Source organism: Thalia democratica, chromosome 8 (genome assembly GCF_965202585.1).
Source record: "Thalia democratica chromosome 8, ktThaDemo2.hap1.1, whole genome shotgun sequence".
NCBI classification, from domain to species: Eukaryota; Metazoa; Chordata; class Thaliacea; order Salpida; family Salpidae; genus Thalia; species Thalia democratica.
Window position 1 is genome coordinate 1,376,581 of NC_139172.1, and position 14,959 is coordinate 1,391,539.

General features: G+C 28.8%; 3 protein-coding genes across 3 annotated transcripts; all 3 read right to left on the reverse strand.

Moving 5' to 3' along the window:
* Positions 1–2,027: 2,027 nt before the first annotated feature.
* LOC145842264 (nuclear RNA export factor 1-like) lies at positions 2,028–3,941 on the reverse strand. Its single transcript, XM_082949684.1, has 3 exons — positions 3,907–3,941; positions 3,151–3,621; positions 2,028–3,021 (listed from the first exon to the last, which is right to left on the reverse strand). The coding sequence occupies exons 1-3, from the start codon at positions 3,939–3,941 to the stop codon at positions 2,028–2,030; spliced, it is 1,500 nt and encodes a 499-aa protein (XP_082805810.1).
* Positions 3,942–7,186: 3,245 nt separating this feature from the next.
* Positions 7,187–9,100, reverse strand: LOC145842266 (nuclear RNA export factor 1-like). The gene is made up of 3 exons (XM_082949687.1): positions 9,066–9,100; positions 8,310–8,780; positions 7,187–8,180 (listed from the first exon to the last, which is right to left on the reverse strand). The coding sequence occupies exons 1-3, from the start codon at positions 9,098–9,100 to the stop codon at positions 7,187–7,189; spliced, it is 1,500 nt and encodes a 499-aa protein (XP_082805813.1).
* A 3,245-nt stretch (positions 9,101–12,345) lies between these two features.
* LOC145842270 (nuclear RNA export factor 1-like) lies at positions 12,346–14,259 on the reverse strand. Its single transcript, XM_082949690.1, has 3 exons — positions 14,225–14,259; positions 13,469–13,939; positions 12,346–13,339 (listed from the first exon to the last, which is right to left on the reverse strand). Exons 1-3 carry the CDS (start codon positions 14,257–14,259, stop codon positions 12,346–12,348), a joined length of 1,500 nt encoding a protein of 499 aa, XP_082805816.1.
* Positions 14,260–14,959: the final 700 nt, after the last annotated feature.

Below are 14,959 nucleotides of genomic sequence, written 5' to 3' on the forward strand. Positions count from 1 at the left end.
TAACTATAAGTAACAAATATAGTTTTATAATTTTTAAAACAATTGTAGTTATAACATTAAACTTTAAAATTATTTAAGTTAAAAGAAGCATAATTAACTTAAGCTTTTAACACAAACTAAATTTTACATAAATTATTATTTGGTGTGCTGCTATAATTAGACTGAATATCTGATGCAATACTACTCTAAAATACTAATTTACAAGTATGATTTAGTTATAAGTACTAAATTATAACTTAAATGTCCTTTCTCGAGAATTTTCTTAAACCTGTCGTCTCAATAACTATAGGTTTTTATATTTACTTATAAACAACTTTGTCATATTAATCTTACATTATATTATAATTATATTTTTTCTAACTATTTTATCAAAGTCATCAAGTGATATCTATCACTTAATACAATACACTTTTAGCTAGCTTTAATTCTAACCTAATCATAATGTAAACTAAAAACAAACAAAAAGTGCCTTGGTTTGTTAACAAAATTAAACTTGTCTGACTTTTTTTGCTTAACTTTTAATAAACAATGAGTTTTTATAAACTTTCATGTATTATTTTTTTCAAAGGTAAAACTATTTTGTTATTGTACTAGCCAAATCATATCTATTTATTTTTAGATACTAAAGTATAATAAAAACATGGTCAACTTTAGAACTTGAACAAACAATTTTTCATATAAAATAACAATATTAAACTTTAAGACTATTCCAGCTAGTAAAAAACTAATTTACGTAAGCTTCCGTACAAACTAAAACTTACATGTTGCTCTCTTGACTGCTAAGCTCAAATGAAAAAAATTTGATAAGTTCAACTATTTATACAAAAACTGCGCCAACTAGTGGCAATTGCGTCAGTATTCGAATATGGCCATTTTTTTGTCTGGCACCAGTACTCAGGGTTAAAACAATAAATAATGCAAGTAACTTCTAGCAACGTTCTGAGTTTTTTTGCTTAACTTTTAATAAACAATAAGTTTTTATAAATTTTCATGTATTATTTTTTTCAAAGGTAAAACTATTTTTTTATTGTACTAGCCAAATCATATCTATTTATTTTTAGATACTAAAGTATAATAAAAACATGGTCAACTTTAGAACTTGAACAAACAATTTTTTATACAATTAACAATATTGAACGTACGAAAAAAAAAAGCGCTCAAATATTTGGTCCTAGGACCTGATGTACGAAAAAACCTTTCGGTTATTGAGTCATACACCAGGATACAGTTTAATGTCATGTCCAGGACAGAATACTAAACTTAACTAACTAAATATAACTATTTAAGCTAGTACAAAACTAATTTGCATAAGCTTTTGCACAAATATCGAAAGCCGTCCTCTAGTTTTTGTTTAATTTTATACATGTCAGTCTTATATTCAATAAAAAACTAAATTTTGCCAAATCTCGGTTCAGTTTATTTTCAAACATGACCAATGGGATTTATCAGTGCAAACACTTTTATTTCTTAAAATATTAGACTGTAGTCTAAATTAAACTATTTATCTATAATAATAATAAACTGAAAGTATCCAAACGAAAGTATGATATTTAAAATGATTGAGTTACAGTAAAGCCTTATGTTTTATATTATATGACCTTGATGTTTTAATGCAAATGAAATAGTTTTGGAGTAGGCAATCTAAGTATTATTTTTATATAAAATAATTCATTTATTGTAATTTATTTCTATTGTATTAGATATTATTTTATGATAATTAATACTAAACATCAATTTCTTTGCATAAAAAACTCTTCTATCAAAGGTTTTCGCATTCTTTTCTGCGGATATATCAGTGAAAACTTTTATTTTACTTAGACCATTTTTTAGCTTATACTTATTGATAATATAAAAACTTATTTTTTTTTAATTAAAATTTATTAAAATTGTAAAAGAAAACAACAACAAATAAAAGAGCTCAATTAAAAATTTGTTAAAATCAAGGGAAAAAATAACAAGAAAAGAAGCTTTTAGTTAAGATCGATAGTTCGTTTTAGCTTCTTTGTTTTTATTTTGTTAACAGTATTTTAGAATTGATATGCTTCAAGCGGTATGTGGTTGTTTTTGTGCAGTTCCATAAAATTTCTTCCGGCTTTATCATAATCCCACCCGTTGTTGTGCAGACATTCGTGCGAATATTTCTCGTTCATTCCTGAGTCTTTCATGAAAGTTTTCAACATCTCCGTTCGCACGTCACACGGCGGTCGTGGCAACTGGTTGATTGCGGCCACCTTGGCGGCGTTTTCTTTCTTTTCGGCGACCGATTGGTTCCTGATATGGAGCATGTCGCTCAGTATTGTAAATTTAATTTCAGCGGAAATTGCGCAGGATATGCTTCTGGTGAAGGCGCGAACTTTACCACCGGCTTCTTCAAAAGTGCCGCTGATAACGTAACTGATGAACTCACTAGAGCAGAACGTGACATCACAAACAAAGCTGTCCATGATGTGTTTTGATAAGGGTAGCTTGCGCAACGCTTTCACAATTTCCTCTCTCCCAAAGTTATACTTTTTGGAATCGGACTTATTACAACCGACTCTGACTTTCTGTCGGTTGTTTGGTGTGCACTCCTTGCACACTTCCAAGTATTTTTTCATTGTAGAATCTTTATCATTGCTAGAAATTGTCAAGCTAAACTGTGAATCTTTACAGTAAAAGTTGCTTGCATCATCTGAGGTTTTTACTTTGTCAAGGCAACTGAATAAGTTTTTGACATGATTGATGAACACTTCTTTTGCACTATCAGAAAGCAGCATAAAGTTGCTTCCCATAGTTTTTGGTATTTCATACTCTGCAACATCTATTTTAACTGGAGGCTCATAATCTCTGCAGTTAAGTTTGATCAAGTCTGGAAAGAGTTTTCGCCAGTTGCTTATATCATTTACAGTTGCATCTTGACTGCTATCGTATAACTTAAGCTCAATTAAATTCCAATCTCTTAATGCTTTCAAATCTTTTACGATTTTAATGTGATTTTCAGCAACTGAGAGACGGTTAATATTGGGAAACATATCAATGAGGCTGTTTTTGAGAAAGCCAATTGATTTATAACTTAAGTTATTTTTTTCTAAATTTAATGTTGTGATTCTTTTATTTTGATCACTTCCTCTGAACAGCGAATCTAATGTTTTTACAATAATTGTAAAATACTCGCTTCTATGCAGGTTAATTCTGATACCTTGCTTCTTCAGAGTTTTGTCAAAGCTGAGACCGCTCAAGTCAAGAACGTCTTGTTCTAAATAGACCCGGCTTTTGATGCACTGCTTAATGCTTTCTAGTTGGTCGTCACGGTATACATCAGACTTTGCTGTGTACCTAACTACTTTCAGCATATCATTACCGAAACTGCTGGTAAGTTGACGGTTGCAACTCAACAGCGCATCTGCTTTGCCTTTTCCAAGCACATAGAAACTAGCATCACCGTTGAAAACGTGATACTGCCTGTATTCTATGGGAGCATCAATAATTTTACTCATTTTTTCAATCAATTGAGTTTCAACTTCATCTGCGCCTCGAAATACTTTTATTTGGTACCAGGCGTTTTCTACATCAACTTTTGACTTATTGATGTTGTTGAAGTTGTTTTTGATTGCGGCAGGAGATATTTTGATATTTTCTCTCCTGTCAATTTTAAACTTTCTTATTATTGATCCTCTGTTTCGGCTCAACGGGTCACTGTGAAATTTAATACATTAAAGTTTTGTTTTACAAGGTAGTAAAACCTTGTACTCATAACCAAAACCTTGTACTCAAAACAATTGAATTTTTATTCAATATTATATTTTGATAAATGTTTTAGTTATTTTTATTATTAGTCTTAAGAGTTTACGTATAATAAAAAAGTACAAAAACTTAATATTTCAATTATACGAAAAATAAGTTTAAAAAAAACAAACAACAACTTACAATTTCTTTTTGTGAGCGTATAAGTCTCCCTTCATAATGACACAACCGTCATTATCTATATCATTATTATTTTGTGGTCGTCGTTTTCCAAGGCGGTCATAAACTGTTTTCCTTTAAAATAGTTTTTGTTTAACAATTTAAAAGTTTCATTATCAAATCGAAAAAATATACCATTCATGAGGAACGGTCTATAAAGCGTTACAAACAATTTATAAAACCTGAGTTACTGTAGTCTCAAATTTAAATATAAAATAGAATATCATAAGTATAGTATTGAGAAAAACAAACTACTGTTGAATAAATAATTTAAAAACATTGCGATTCAATATTTGTATTCAAGCTAACTTTGTAAATAACCAACTTTCAATTTCATTTTTAAATAACTCAACTTAATTCTATTTAAACTAGTTGTTAATTAAAACCTTTGTTTTCCTAGACGACCCTTGACTTTGTAACATTTCATTTTGTTTTTGTAACGTTTTCTACCACTTTTGTACGATATAGAACATTTTTCTAATGTCTTAGGTTCGTAACAATCTCCGTGATCAACATGATGTAATGAGATGTTAAGTCTTTCATCATGATCATTGTTTTTTTTATGAGATTCTGAAAAATAGTTTGTTTCGACGTTTAGCTAATTTACATGACTAAAAATATTATAAAAACACATTTACCTAGGTAACTTAAAAACTTATATAACTTAATAACGGTAAGAAAAAACATCTTAATAATTTTATAAGAACACTGTAAACATTACCTCTGCTTTTAGGTGGTTTATATAATTGAATACTTTTCTTTTGAACTGTAATGTTTTTCATTTTTGACAGTAAATCTTCCATATTTGTCATTATTTATTTGCGTTATATGTTACTAAGCTGTTCTGAAAATACGCCACTAGTTAGTTTAAGTACAGTCATCTATTCATTTTTCTAAAATACATATATTAAATAAAAATTAGAGACATGTATCATAAAACCATTTTTGTTGTGCAAAAAAGTAAAACATGTTTCAGCTAATACTTATCAACTACTTTTGTTAGCAACTAATTATATCATAAACGTTAATTAAGTAGCTTTAGGTTTTATCAGAGTAAGATAAAAAGTAAGATCAATTAAGTAAGATCAAAAGTTTAAAATTACATAATTAATTTGTGTTAATGTAATTATAAACTGTTAATAACTGTTAAAAACTGTTAAAATTACGAGTAAATTCAGTTTGAAACTTGCTTTGTTATATTTTAAATCCCACAATACTAACTATAAGTAACAAATATAGTTTTATAATTTTTAAAACAATTGTAGTTATAACATTAAACTTTAAAATTATTTAAGTTAAAAGAAGCATAATTAACTTAAGCTTTTAACACAAACTAAATTTTACATAAATTATTATTTGGTGTGCTGCTATAATTAGACTGAATATCTGATGCAATACTACTCTAAAATACTAATTTACAAGTATGATTTAGTTATAAGTACTAAATTATAACTTAAATGTCCTTTCTCGAGAATTTTCTTAAACCTGTCGTCTCAATAACTATAGGTTTTTATATTTACTTATAAACAACTTTGTCATATTAATCTTACATTATATTATAATTATATTTTTTCTAACTATTTTATCAAAGTCATCAAGTGATATCTATCACTTAATACAATACACTTTTAGCTAGCTTTAATTCTAACCTAATCATAATGTAAACTAAAAACAAACAAAAAGTGCCTTGGTTTGTTAACAAAATTAAACTTGTCTGACTTTTTTTGCTTAACTTTTAATAAACAATGAGTTTTTATAAACTTTCATGTATTATTTTTTTCAAAGGTAAAACTATTTTGTTATTGTACTAGCCAAATCATATCTATTTATTTTTAGATACTAAAGTATAATAAAAACATGGTCAACTTTAGAACTTGAACAAACAATTTTTCATATAAAATAACAATATTAAACTTTAAGACTATTCCAGCTAGTAAAAAACTAATTTACGTAAGCTTCCGTACAAACTAAAACTTACATGTTGCTCTCTTGACTGCTAAGCTCAAATGAAAAAAATTTGATAAGTTCAACTATTTATACAAAAACTGCGCCAACTAGTGGCAATTGCGTCAGTATTCGAATATGGCCATTTTTTTGTCTGGCACCAGTACTCAGGGTTAAAACAATAAATAATGCAAGTAACTTCTAGCAACGTTCTGAGTTTTTTTGCTTAACTTTTAATAAACAATAAGTTTTTATAAATTTTCATGTATTATTTTTTTCAAAGGTAAAACTATTTTTTTATTGTACTAGCCAAATCATATCTATTTATTTTTAGATACTAAAGTATAATAAAAACATGGTCAACTTTAGAACTTGAACAAACAATTTTTTATACAATTAACAATATTGAACGTACGAAAAAAAAAAGCGCTCAAATATTTGGTCCTAGGACCTGATGTACGAAAAAACCTTTCGGTTATTGAGTCATACACCAGGATACAGTTTAATGTCATGTCCAGGACAGAATACTAAACTTAACTAACTAAATATAACTATTTAAGCTAGTACAAAACTAATTTGCATAAGCTTTTGCACAAATATCGAAAGCCGTCCTCTAGTTTTTGTTTAATTTTATACATGTCAGTCTTATATTCAATAAAAAACTAAATTTTGCCAAATCTCGGTTCAGTTTATTTTCAAACATGACCAATGGGATTTATCAGTGCAAACACTTTTATTTCTTAAAATATTAGACTGTAGTCTAAATTAAACTATTTATCTATAATAATAATAAACTGAAAGTATCCAAACGAAAGTATGATATTTAAAATGATTGAGTTACAGTAAAGCCTTATGTTTTATATTATATGACCTTGATGTTTTAATGCAAATGAAATAGTTTTGGAGTAGGCAATCTAAGTATTATTTTTATATAAAATAATTCATTTATTGTAATTTATTTCTATTGTATTAGATATTATTTTATGATAATTAATACTAAACATCAATTTCTTTGCATAAAAAACTCTTCTATCAAAGGTTTTCGCATTCTTTTCTGCGGATATATCAGTGAAAACTTTTATTTTACTTAGACCATTTTTTAGCTTATACTTATTGATAATATAAAAACTTATTTTTTTTTAATTAAAATTTATTAAAATTGTAAAAGAAAACAACAACAAATAAAAGAGCTCAATTAAAAATTTGTTAAAATCAAGGGAAAAAATAACAAGAAAAGAAGCTTTTAGTTAAGATCGATAGTTCGTTTTAGCTTCTTTGTTTTTATTTTGTTAACAGTATTTTAGAATTGATATGCTTCAAGCGGTATGTGGTTGTTTTTGTGCAGTTCCATAAAATTTCTTCCGGCTTTATCATAATCCCACCCGTTGTTGTGCAGACATTCGTGCGAATATTTCTCGTTCATTCCTGAGTCTTTCATGAAAGTTTTCAACATCTCCGTTCGCACGTCACACGGCGGTCGTGGCAACTGGTTGATTGCGGCCACCTTGGCGGCGTTTTCTTTCTTTTCGGCGACCGATTGGTTCCTGATATGGAGCATGTCGCTCAGTATTGTAAATTTAATTTCAGCGGAAATTGCGCAGGATATGCTTCTGGTGAAGGCGCGAACTTTACCACCGGCTTCTTCAAAAGTGCCGCTGATAACGTAACTGATGAACTCACTAGAGCAGAACGTGACATCACAAACAAAGCTGTCCATGATGTGTTTTGATAAGGGTAGCTTGCGCAACGCTTTCACAATTTCCTCTCTCCCAAAGTTATACTTTTTGGAATCGGACTTATTACAACCGACTCTGACTTTCTGTCGGTTGTTTGGTGTGCACTCCTTGCACACTTCCAAGTATTTTTTCATTGTAGAATCTTTATCATTGCTAGAAATTGTCAAGCTAAACTGTGAATCTTTACAGTAAAAGTTGCTTGCATCATCTGAGGTTTTTACTTTGTCAAGGCAACTGAATAAGTTTTTGACATGATTGATGAACACTTCTTTTGCACTATCAGAAAGCAGCATAAAGTTGCTTCCCATAGTTTTTGGTATTTCATACTCTGCAACATCTATTTTAACTGGAGGCTCATAATCTCTGCAGTTAAGTTTGATCAAGTCTGGAAAGAGTTTTCGCCAGTTGCTTATATCATTTACAGTTGCATCTTGACTGCTATCGTATAACTTAAGCTCAATTAAATTCCAATCTCTTAATGCTTTCAAATCTTTTACGATTTTAATGTGATTTTCAGCAACTGAGAGACGGTTAATATTGGGAAACATATCAATGAGGCTGTTTTTGAGAAAGCCAATTGATTTATAACTTAAGTTATTTTTTTCTAAATTTAATGTTGTGATTCTTTTATTTTGATCACTTCCTCTGAACAGCGAATCTAATGTTTTTACAATAATTGTAAAATACTCGCTTCTATGCAGGTTAATTCTGATACCTTGCTTCTTCAGAGTTTTGTCAAAGCTGAGACCGCTCAAGTCAAGAACGCCTTGTTCTAAATAGACCCGGCTTTTGATGCACTGCTTAATGCTTTCTAGTTGGTCGTCACGGTATACATCAGACTTTGCTGTGTACCTAACTACTTTCAGCATATCATTACCGAAACTGCTGGTAAGTTGACGGTTGCAACTCAACAGCGCATCTGCTTTGCCTTTTCCAAGCACATAGAAACTAGCATCACCGTTGAAAACGTGATACTGCCTGTATTCTATGGGAGCATCAATAATTTTACTCATTTTTTCAATCAATTGAGTTTCAACTTCATCTGCGCCTCGAAATACTTTTATTTGGTACCAGGCGTTTTCTACATCAACTTTTGACTTATTGATGTTGTTGAAGTTGTTTTTGATTGCGGCAGGAGATATTTTGATATTTTCTCTCCTGTCAATTTTAAACTTTCTTATTATTGATCCTCTGTTTCGGCTCAACGGGTCACTGTGAAATTTAATACATTAAAGTTTTGTTTTACAAGGTAGTAAAACCTTGTACTCATAACCAAAACCTTGTACTCAAAACAATTGAATTTTTATTCAATATTATATTTTTATAAATGTTTTAGTTATTTTTATTATTAGTCTTAAGAGTTTACGTATAATAAAAAAGTACAAAAACTTAATATTTCAATTATACGAAAAATAAGTTTAAAAAAAACAAACAACAACTTACAATTTCTTTTTGTGAGCGTATAAGTCTCCCTTCATAATGACACAACCGTCATTATCTATATCATTATTATTTTGTGGTCGTCGTTTTCCAAGGCGGTCATAAACTGTTTTCCTTTAAAATAGTTTTTGTTTAACAATTTAAAAGTTTCATTATCAAATCGAAAAAATATACCATTCATGAGGAACGGTCTATAAAGCGTTACAAACAATTTATAAAACCTGAGTTACTGTAGTCTCAAATTTAAATATAAAATAGAATATCATAAGTATAGTATTGAGAAAAACAAACTACTGTTGAATAAATAATTTAAAAACATTGCGATTCAATATTTGTATTCAAGCTAACTTTGTAAATAACCAACTTTCAATTTCATTTTTAAATAACTCAACTTAATTCTATTTAAACTAGTTGTTAATTAAAACCTTTGTTTTCCTAGACGACCCTTGACTTTGTAACATTTCATTTTGTTTTTGTAACGTTTTCTACCACTTTTGTACGATATAGAACATTTTTCTAATGTCTTAGGTTCGTAACAATCTCCGTGATCAACATGATGTAATGAGATGTTAAGTCTTTCATCATGATCATTGTTTTTTTTATGAGATTCTGAAAAATAGTTTGTTTCGACGTTTAGCTAATTTACATGACTAAAAATATTATAAAAACACATTTACCTAGGTAACTTAAAAACTTATATAACTTAATAACGGTAAGAAAAAACATCTTAATAATTTTATAAGAACACTGTAAACATTACCTCTGCTTTTAGGTGGTTTATATAATTGAATACTTTTCTTTTGAACTGTAATGTTTTTCATTTTTGACAGTAAATCTTCCATATTTGTCATTATTTATTTGCGTTATATGTTACTAAGCTGTTCTGAAAATACGCCACTAGTTAGTTTAAGTACAGTCATCTATTCATTTTTCTAAAATACATATATTAAATAAAAATTAGAGACATGTATCATAAAACCATTTTTGTTGTGCAAAAAAGTAAAACATGTTTCAGCTAATACTTATCAACTACTTTTGTTAGCAACTAATTATATCATAAACGTTAATTAAGTAGCTTTAGGTTTTATCAGAGTAAGATAAAAAGTAAGATCAATTAAGTAAGATCAAAAGTTTAAAATTACATAATTAATTTGTGTTAATGTAATTATAAACTGTTAATAACTGTTAAAAACTGTTAAAATTACGAGTAAATTCAGTTTGAAACTTGCTTTGTTATATTTTAAATCCCACAATACTAACTATAAGTAACAAATATAGTTTTATAATTTTTAAAACAATTGTAGTTATAACATTAAACTTTAAAATTATTTAAGTTAAAAGAAGCATAATTAACTTAAGCTTTTAACACAAACTAAATTTTACATAAATTATTATTTGGTGTGCTGCTATAATTAGACTGAATATCTGATGCAATACTACTCTAAAATACTAATTTACAAGTATGATTTAGTTATAAGTACTAAATTATAACTTAAATGTCCTTTCTCGAGAATTTTCTTAAACCTGTCGTCTCAATAACTATAGGTTTTTATATTTACTTATAAACAACTTTGTCATATTAATCTTACATTATATTATAATTATATTTTTTCTAACTATTTTATCAAAGTCATCAAGTGATATCTATCACTTAATACAATACACTTTTAGCTAGCTTTAATTCTAACCTAATCATAATGTAAACTAAAAACAAACAAAAAGTGCCTTGGTTTGTTAACAAAATTAAACTTGTCTGACTTTTTTTGCTTAACTTTTAATAAACAATGAGTTTTTATAAACTTTCATGTATTATTTTTTTCAAAGGTAAAACTATTTTGTTATTGTACTAGCCAAATCATATCTATTTATTTTTAGATACTAAAGTATAATAAAAACATGGTCAACTTTAGAACTTGAACAAACAATTTTTCATATAAAATAACAATATTAAACTTTAAGACTATTCCAGCTAGTAAAAAACTAATTTACGTAAGCTTCCGTACAAACTAAAACTTACATGTTGCTCTCTTGACTGCTAAGCTCAAATGAAAAAAATTTGATAAGTTCAACTATTTATACAAAAACTGCGCCAACTAGTGGCAATTGCGTCAGTATTCGAATATGGCCATTTTTTTGTCTGGCACCAGTACTCAGGGTTAAAACAATAAATAATGCAAGTAACTTCTAGCAACGTTCTGAGTTTTTTTGCTTAACTTTTAATAAACAATAAGTTTTTATAAATTTTCATGTATTATTTTTTTCAAAGGTAAAACTATTTTTTTATTGTACTAGCCAAATCATATCTATTTATTTTTAGATACTAAAGTATAATAAAAACATGGTCAACTTTAGAACTTGAACAAACAATTTTTTATACAATTAACAATATTGAACGTACGAAAAAAAAAAGCGCTCAAATATTTGGTCCTAGGACCTGATGTACGAAAAAACCTTTCGGTTATTGAGTCATACACCAGGATACAGTTTAATGTCATGTCCAGGACAGAATACTAAACTTAACTAACTAAATATAACTATTTAAGCTAGTACAAAACTAATTTGCATAAGCTTTTGCACAAATATCGAAAGCCGTCCTCTAGTTTTTGTTTAATTTTATACATGTCAGTCTTATATTCAATAAAAAACTAAATTTTGCCAAATCTCGGTTCAGTTTATTTTCAAACATGACCAATGGGATTTATCAGTGCAAACACTTTTATTTCTTAAAATATTAGACTGTAGTCTAAATTAAACTATTTATCTATAATAATAATAAACTGAAAGTATCCAAACGAAAGTATGATATTTAAAATGATTGAGTTACAGTAAAGCCTTATGTTTTATATTATATGACCTTGATGTTTTAATGCAAATGAAATAGTTTTGGAGTAGGCAATCTAAGTATTATTTTTATATAAAATAATTCATTTATTGTAATTTATTTCTATTGTATTAGATATTATTTTATGATAATTAATACTAAACATCAATTTCTTTGCATAAAAAACTCTTCTATCAAAGGTTTTCGCATTCTTTTCTGCGGATATATCAGTGAAAACTTTTATTTTACTTAGACCATTTTTTAGCTTATACTTATTGATAATATAAAAACTTATTTTTTTTTAATTAAAATTTATTAAAATTGTAAAAGAAAACAACAACAAATAAAAGAGCTCAATTAAAAATTTGTTAAAATCAAGGGAAAAAATAACAAGAAAAGAAGCTTTTAGTTAAGATCGATAGTTCGTTTTAGCTTCTTTGTTTTTATTTTGTTAACAGTATTTTAGAATTGATATGCTTCAAGCGGTATGTGGTTGTTTTTGTGCAGTTCCATAAAATTTCTTCCGGCTTTATCATAATCCCACCCGTTGTTGTGCAGACATTCGTGCGAATATTTCTCGTTCATTCCTGAGTCTTTCATGAAAGTTTTCAACATCTCCGTTCGCACGTCACACGGCGGTCGTGGCAACTGGTTGATTGCGGCCACCTTGGCGGCGTTTTCTTTCTTTTCGGCGACCGATTGGTTCCTGATATGGAGCATGTCGCTCAGTATTGTAAATTTAATTTCAGCGGAAATTGCGCAGGATATGCTTCTGGTGAAGGCGCGAACTTTACCACCGGCTTCTTCAAAAGTGCCGCTGATAACGTAACTGATGAACTCACTAGAGCAGAACGTGACATCACAAACAAAGCTGTCCATGATGTGTTTTGATAAGGGTAGCTTGCGCAACGCTTTCACAATTTCCTCTCTCCCAAAGTTATACTTTTTGGAATCGGACTTATTACAACCGACTCTGACTTTCTGTCGGTTGTTTGGTGTGCACTCCTTGCACACTTCCAAGTATTTTTTCATTGTAGAATCTTTATCATTGCTAGAAATTGTCAAGCTAAACTGTGAATCTTTACAGTAAAAGTTGCTTGCATCATCTGAGGTTTTTACTTTGTCAAGGCAACTGAATAAGTTTTTGACATGATTGATGAACACTTCTTTTGCACTATCAGAAAGCAGCATAAAGTTGCTTCCCATAGTTTTTGGTATTTCATACTCTGCAACATCTATTTTAACTGGAGGCTCATAATCTCTGCAGTTAAGTTTGATCAAGTCTGGAAAGAGTTTTCGCCAGTTGCTTATATCATTTACAGTTGCATCTTGACTGCTATCGTATAACTTAAGCTCAATTAAATTCCAATCTCTTAATGCTTTCAAATCTTTTACGATTTTAATGTGATTTTCAGCAACTGAGAGACGGTTAATATTGGGAAACATATCAATGAGGCTGTTTTTGAGAAAGCCAATTGATTTATAACTTAAGTTATTTTTTTCTAAATTTAATGTTGTGATTCTTTTATTTTGATCACTTCCTCTGAACAGCGAATCTAATGTTTTTACAATAATTGTAAAATACTCGCTTCTATGCAGGTTAATTCTGATACCTTGCTTCTTCAGAGTTTTGTCAAAGCTGAGACCGCTCAAGTCAAGAACGCCTTGTTCTAAATAGACCCGGCTTTTGATGCACTGCTTAATGCTTTCTAGTTGGTCGTCACGGTATACATCAGACTTTGCTGTGTACCTAACTACTTTCAGCATATCATTACCGAAACTGCTGGTAAGTTGACGGTTGCAACTCAACAGCGCATCTGCTTTGCCTTTTCCAAGCACATAGAAACTAGCATCACCGTTGAAAACGTGATACTGCCTGTATTCTATGGGAGCATCAATAATTTTACTCATTTTTTCAATCAATTGAGTTTCAACTTCATCTGCGCCTCGAAATACTTTTATTTGGTACCAGGCGTTTTCTACATCAACTTTTGACTTATTGATGTTGTTGAAGTTGTTTTTGATTGCGGCAGGAGATATTTTGATATTTTCTCTCCTGTCAATTTTAAACTTTCTTATTATTGATCCTCTGTTTCGGCTCAACGGGTCACTGTGAAATTTAATACATTAAAGTTTTGTTTTACAAGGTAGTAAAACCTTGTACTCATAACCAAAACCTTGTACTCAAAACAATTGAATTTTTATTCAATATTATATTTTTATAAATGTTTTAGTTATTTTTATTATTAGTCTTAAGAGTTTACGTATAATAAAAAAGTACAAAAACTTAATATTTCAATTATACGAAAAATAAGTTTAAAAAAAACAAACAACAACTTACAATTTCTTTTTGTGAGCGTATAAGTCTCCCTTCATAATGACACAACCGTCATTATCTATATCATTATTATTTTGTGGTCGTCGTTTTCCAAGGCGGTCATAAACTGTTTTCCTTTAAAATAGTTTTTGTTTAACAATTTAAAAGTTTCATTATCAAATCGAAAAAATATACCATTCATGAGGAACGGTCTATAAAGCGTTACAAACAATTTATAAAACCTGAGTTACTGTAGTCTCAAATTTAAATATAAAATAGAATATCATAAGTATAGTATTGAGAAAAACAAACTACTGTTGAATAAATAATTTAAAAACATTGCGATTCAATATTTGTATTCAAGCTAACTTTGTAAATAACCAACTTTCAATTTCATTTTTAAATAACTCAACTTAATTCTATTTAAACTAGTTGTTAATTAAAACCTTTGTTTTCCTAGACGACCCTTGACTTTGTAACATTTCATTTTGTTTTTGTAACGTTTTCTACCACTTTTGTACGATATAGAACATTTTTCTAATGTCTTAGGTTCGTAACAATCTCCGTGATCAACATGATGTAATGAGATGTTAAGTCTTTCATCATGATCATTGTTTTTTTTATGAGATTCTGAAAAATAGTTTGTTTCGACGTTTAGCTAATTTACATGACTAAAAATATTATAAAAACACATTTACCTAGGTAACTTAAAAACTTATATAACTTAATAACGGTAAGAAAAAACATCTTAATAATTTT

What these genes read in the sequence shown, in the direction of transcription:
- LOC145842264 (XM_082949684.1), bottom strand. Translation starts at nt 3,941, where the DNA reads ATGAAGGGAGACTTATACGCTCACAAAAAGAAATT. An exon ending in TACGCTCACAAAAAGAAATT is followed by an intron (nt 3,622 to 3,906) that starts GTAAGTTGTTGT and finishes TAAAATTGACAG; the next exon opens with GAGAGAAAATATCAAAATAT. An exon ending in ATTAACCTGCATAGAAGCGA is followed by an intron (nt 3,022 to 3,150) that starts GTATTTTACAAT and finishes TCTCAAAAACAG; the next exon opens with CCTCATTGATATGTTTCCCA.
- LOC145842266 (XM_082949687.1), bottom strand. Translation starts at nt 9,100, where the DNA reads ATGAAGGGAGACTTATACGCTCACAAAAAGAAATT. An exon ending in TACGCTCACAAAAAGAAATT is followed by an intron (nt 8,781 to 9,065) that starts GTAAGTTGTTGT and finishes TAAAATTGACAG; the next exon opens with GAGAGAAAATATCAAAATAT. An exon ending in ATTAACCTGCATAGAAGCGA is followed by an intron (nt 8,181 to 8,309) that starts GTATTTTACAAT and finishes TCTCAAAAACAG; the next exon opens with CCTCATTGATATGTTTCCCA.
- LOC145842270 (XM_082949690.1), bottom strand. Translation starts at nt 14,259, where the DNA reads ATGAAGGGAGACTTATACGCTCACAAAAAGAAATT. An exon ending in TACGCTCACAAAAAGAAATT is followed by an intron (nt 13,940 to 14,224) that starts GTAAGTTGTTGT and finishes TAAAATTGACAG; the next exon opens with GAGAGAAAATATCAAAATAT. An exon ending in ATTAACCTGCATAGAAGCGA is followed by an intron (nt 13,340 to 13,468) that starts GTATTTTACAAT and finishes TCTCAAAAACAG; the next exon opens with CCTCATTGATATGTTTCCCA.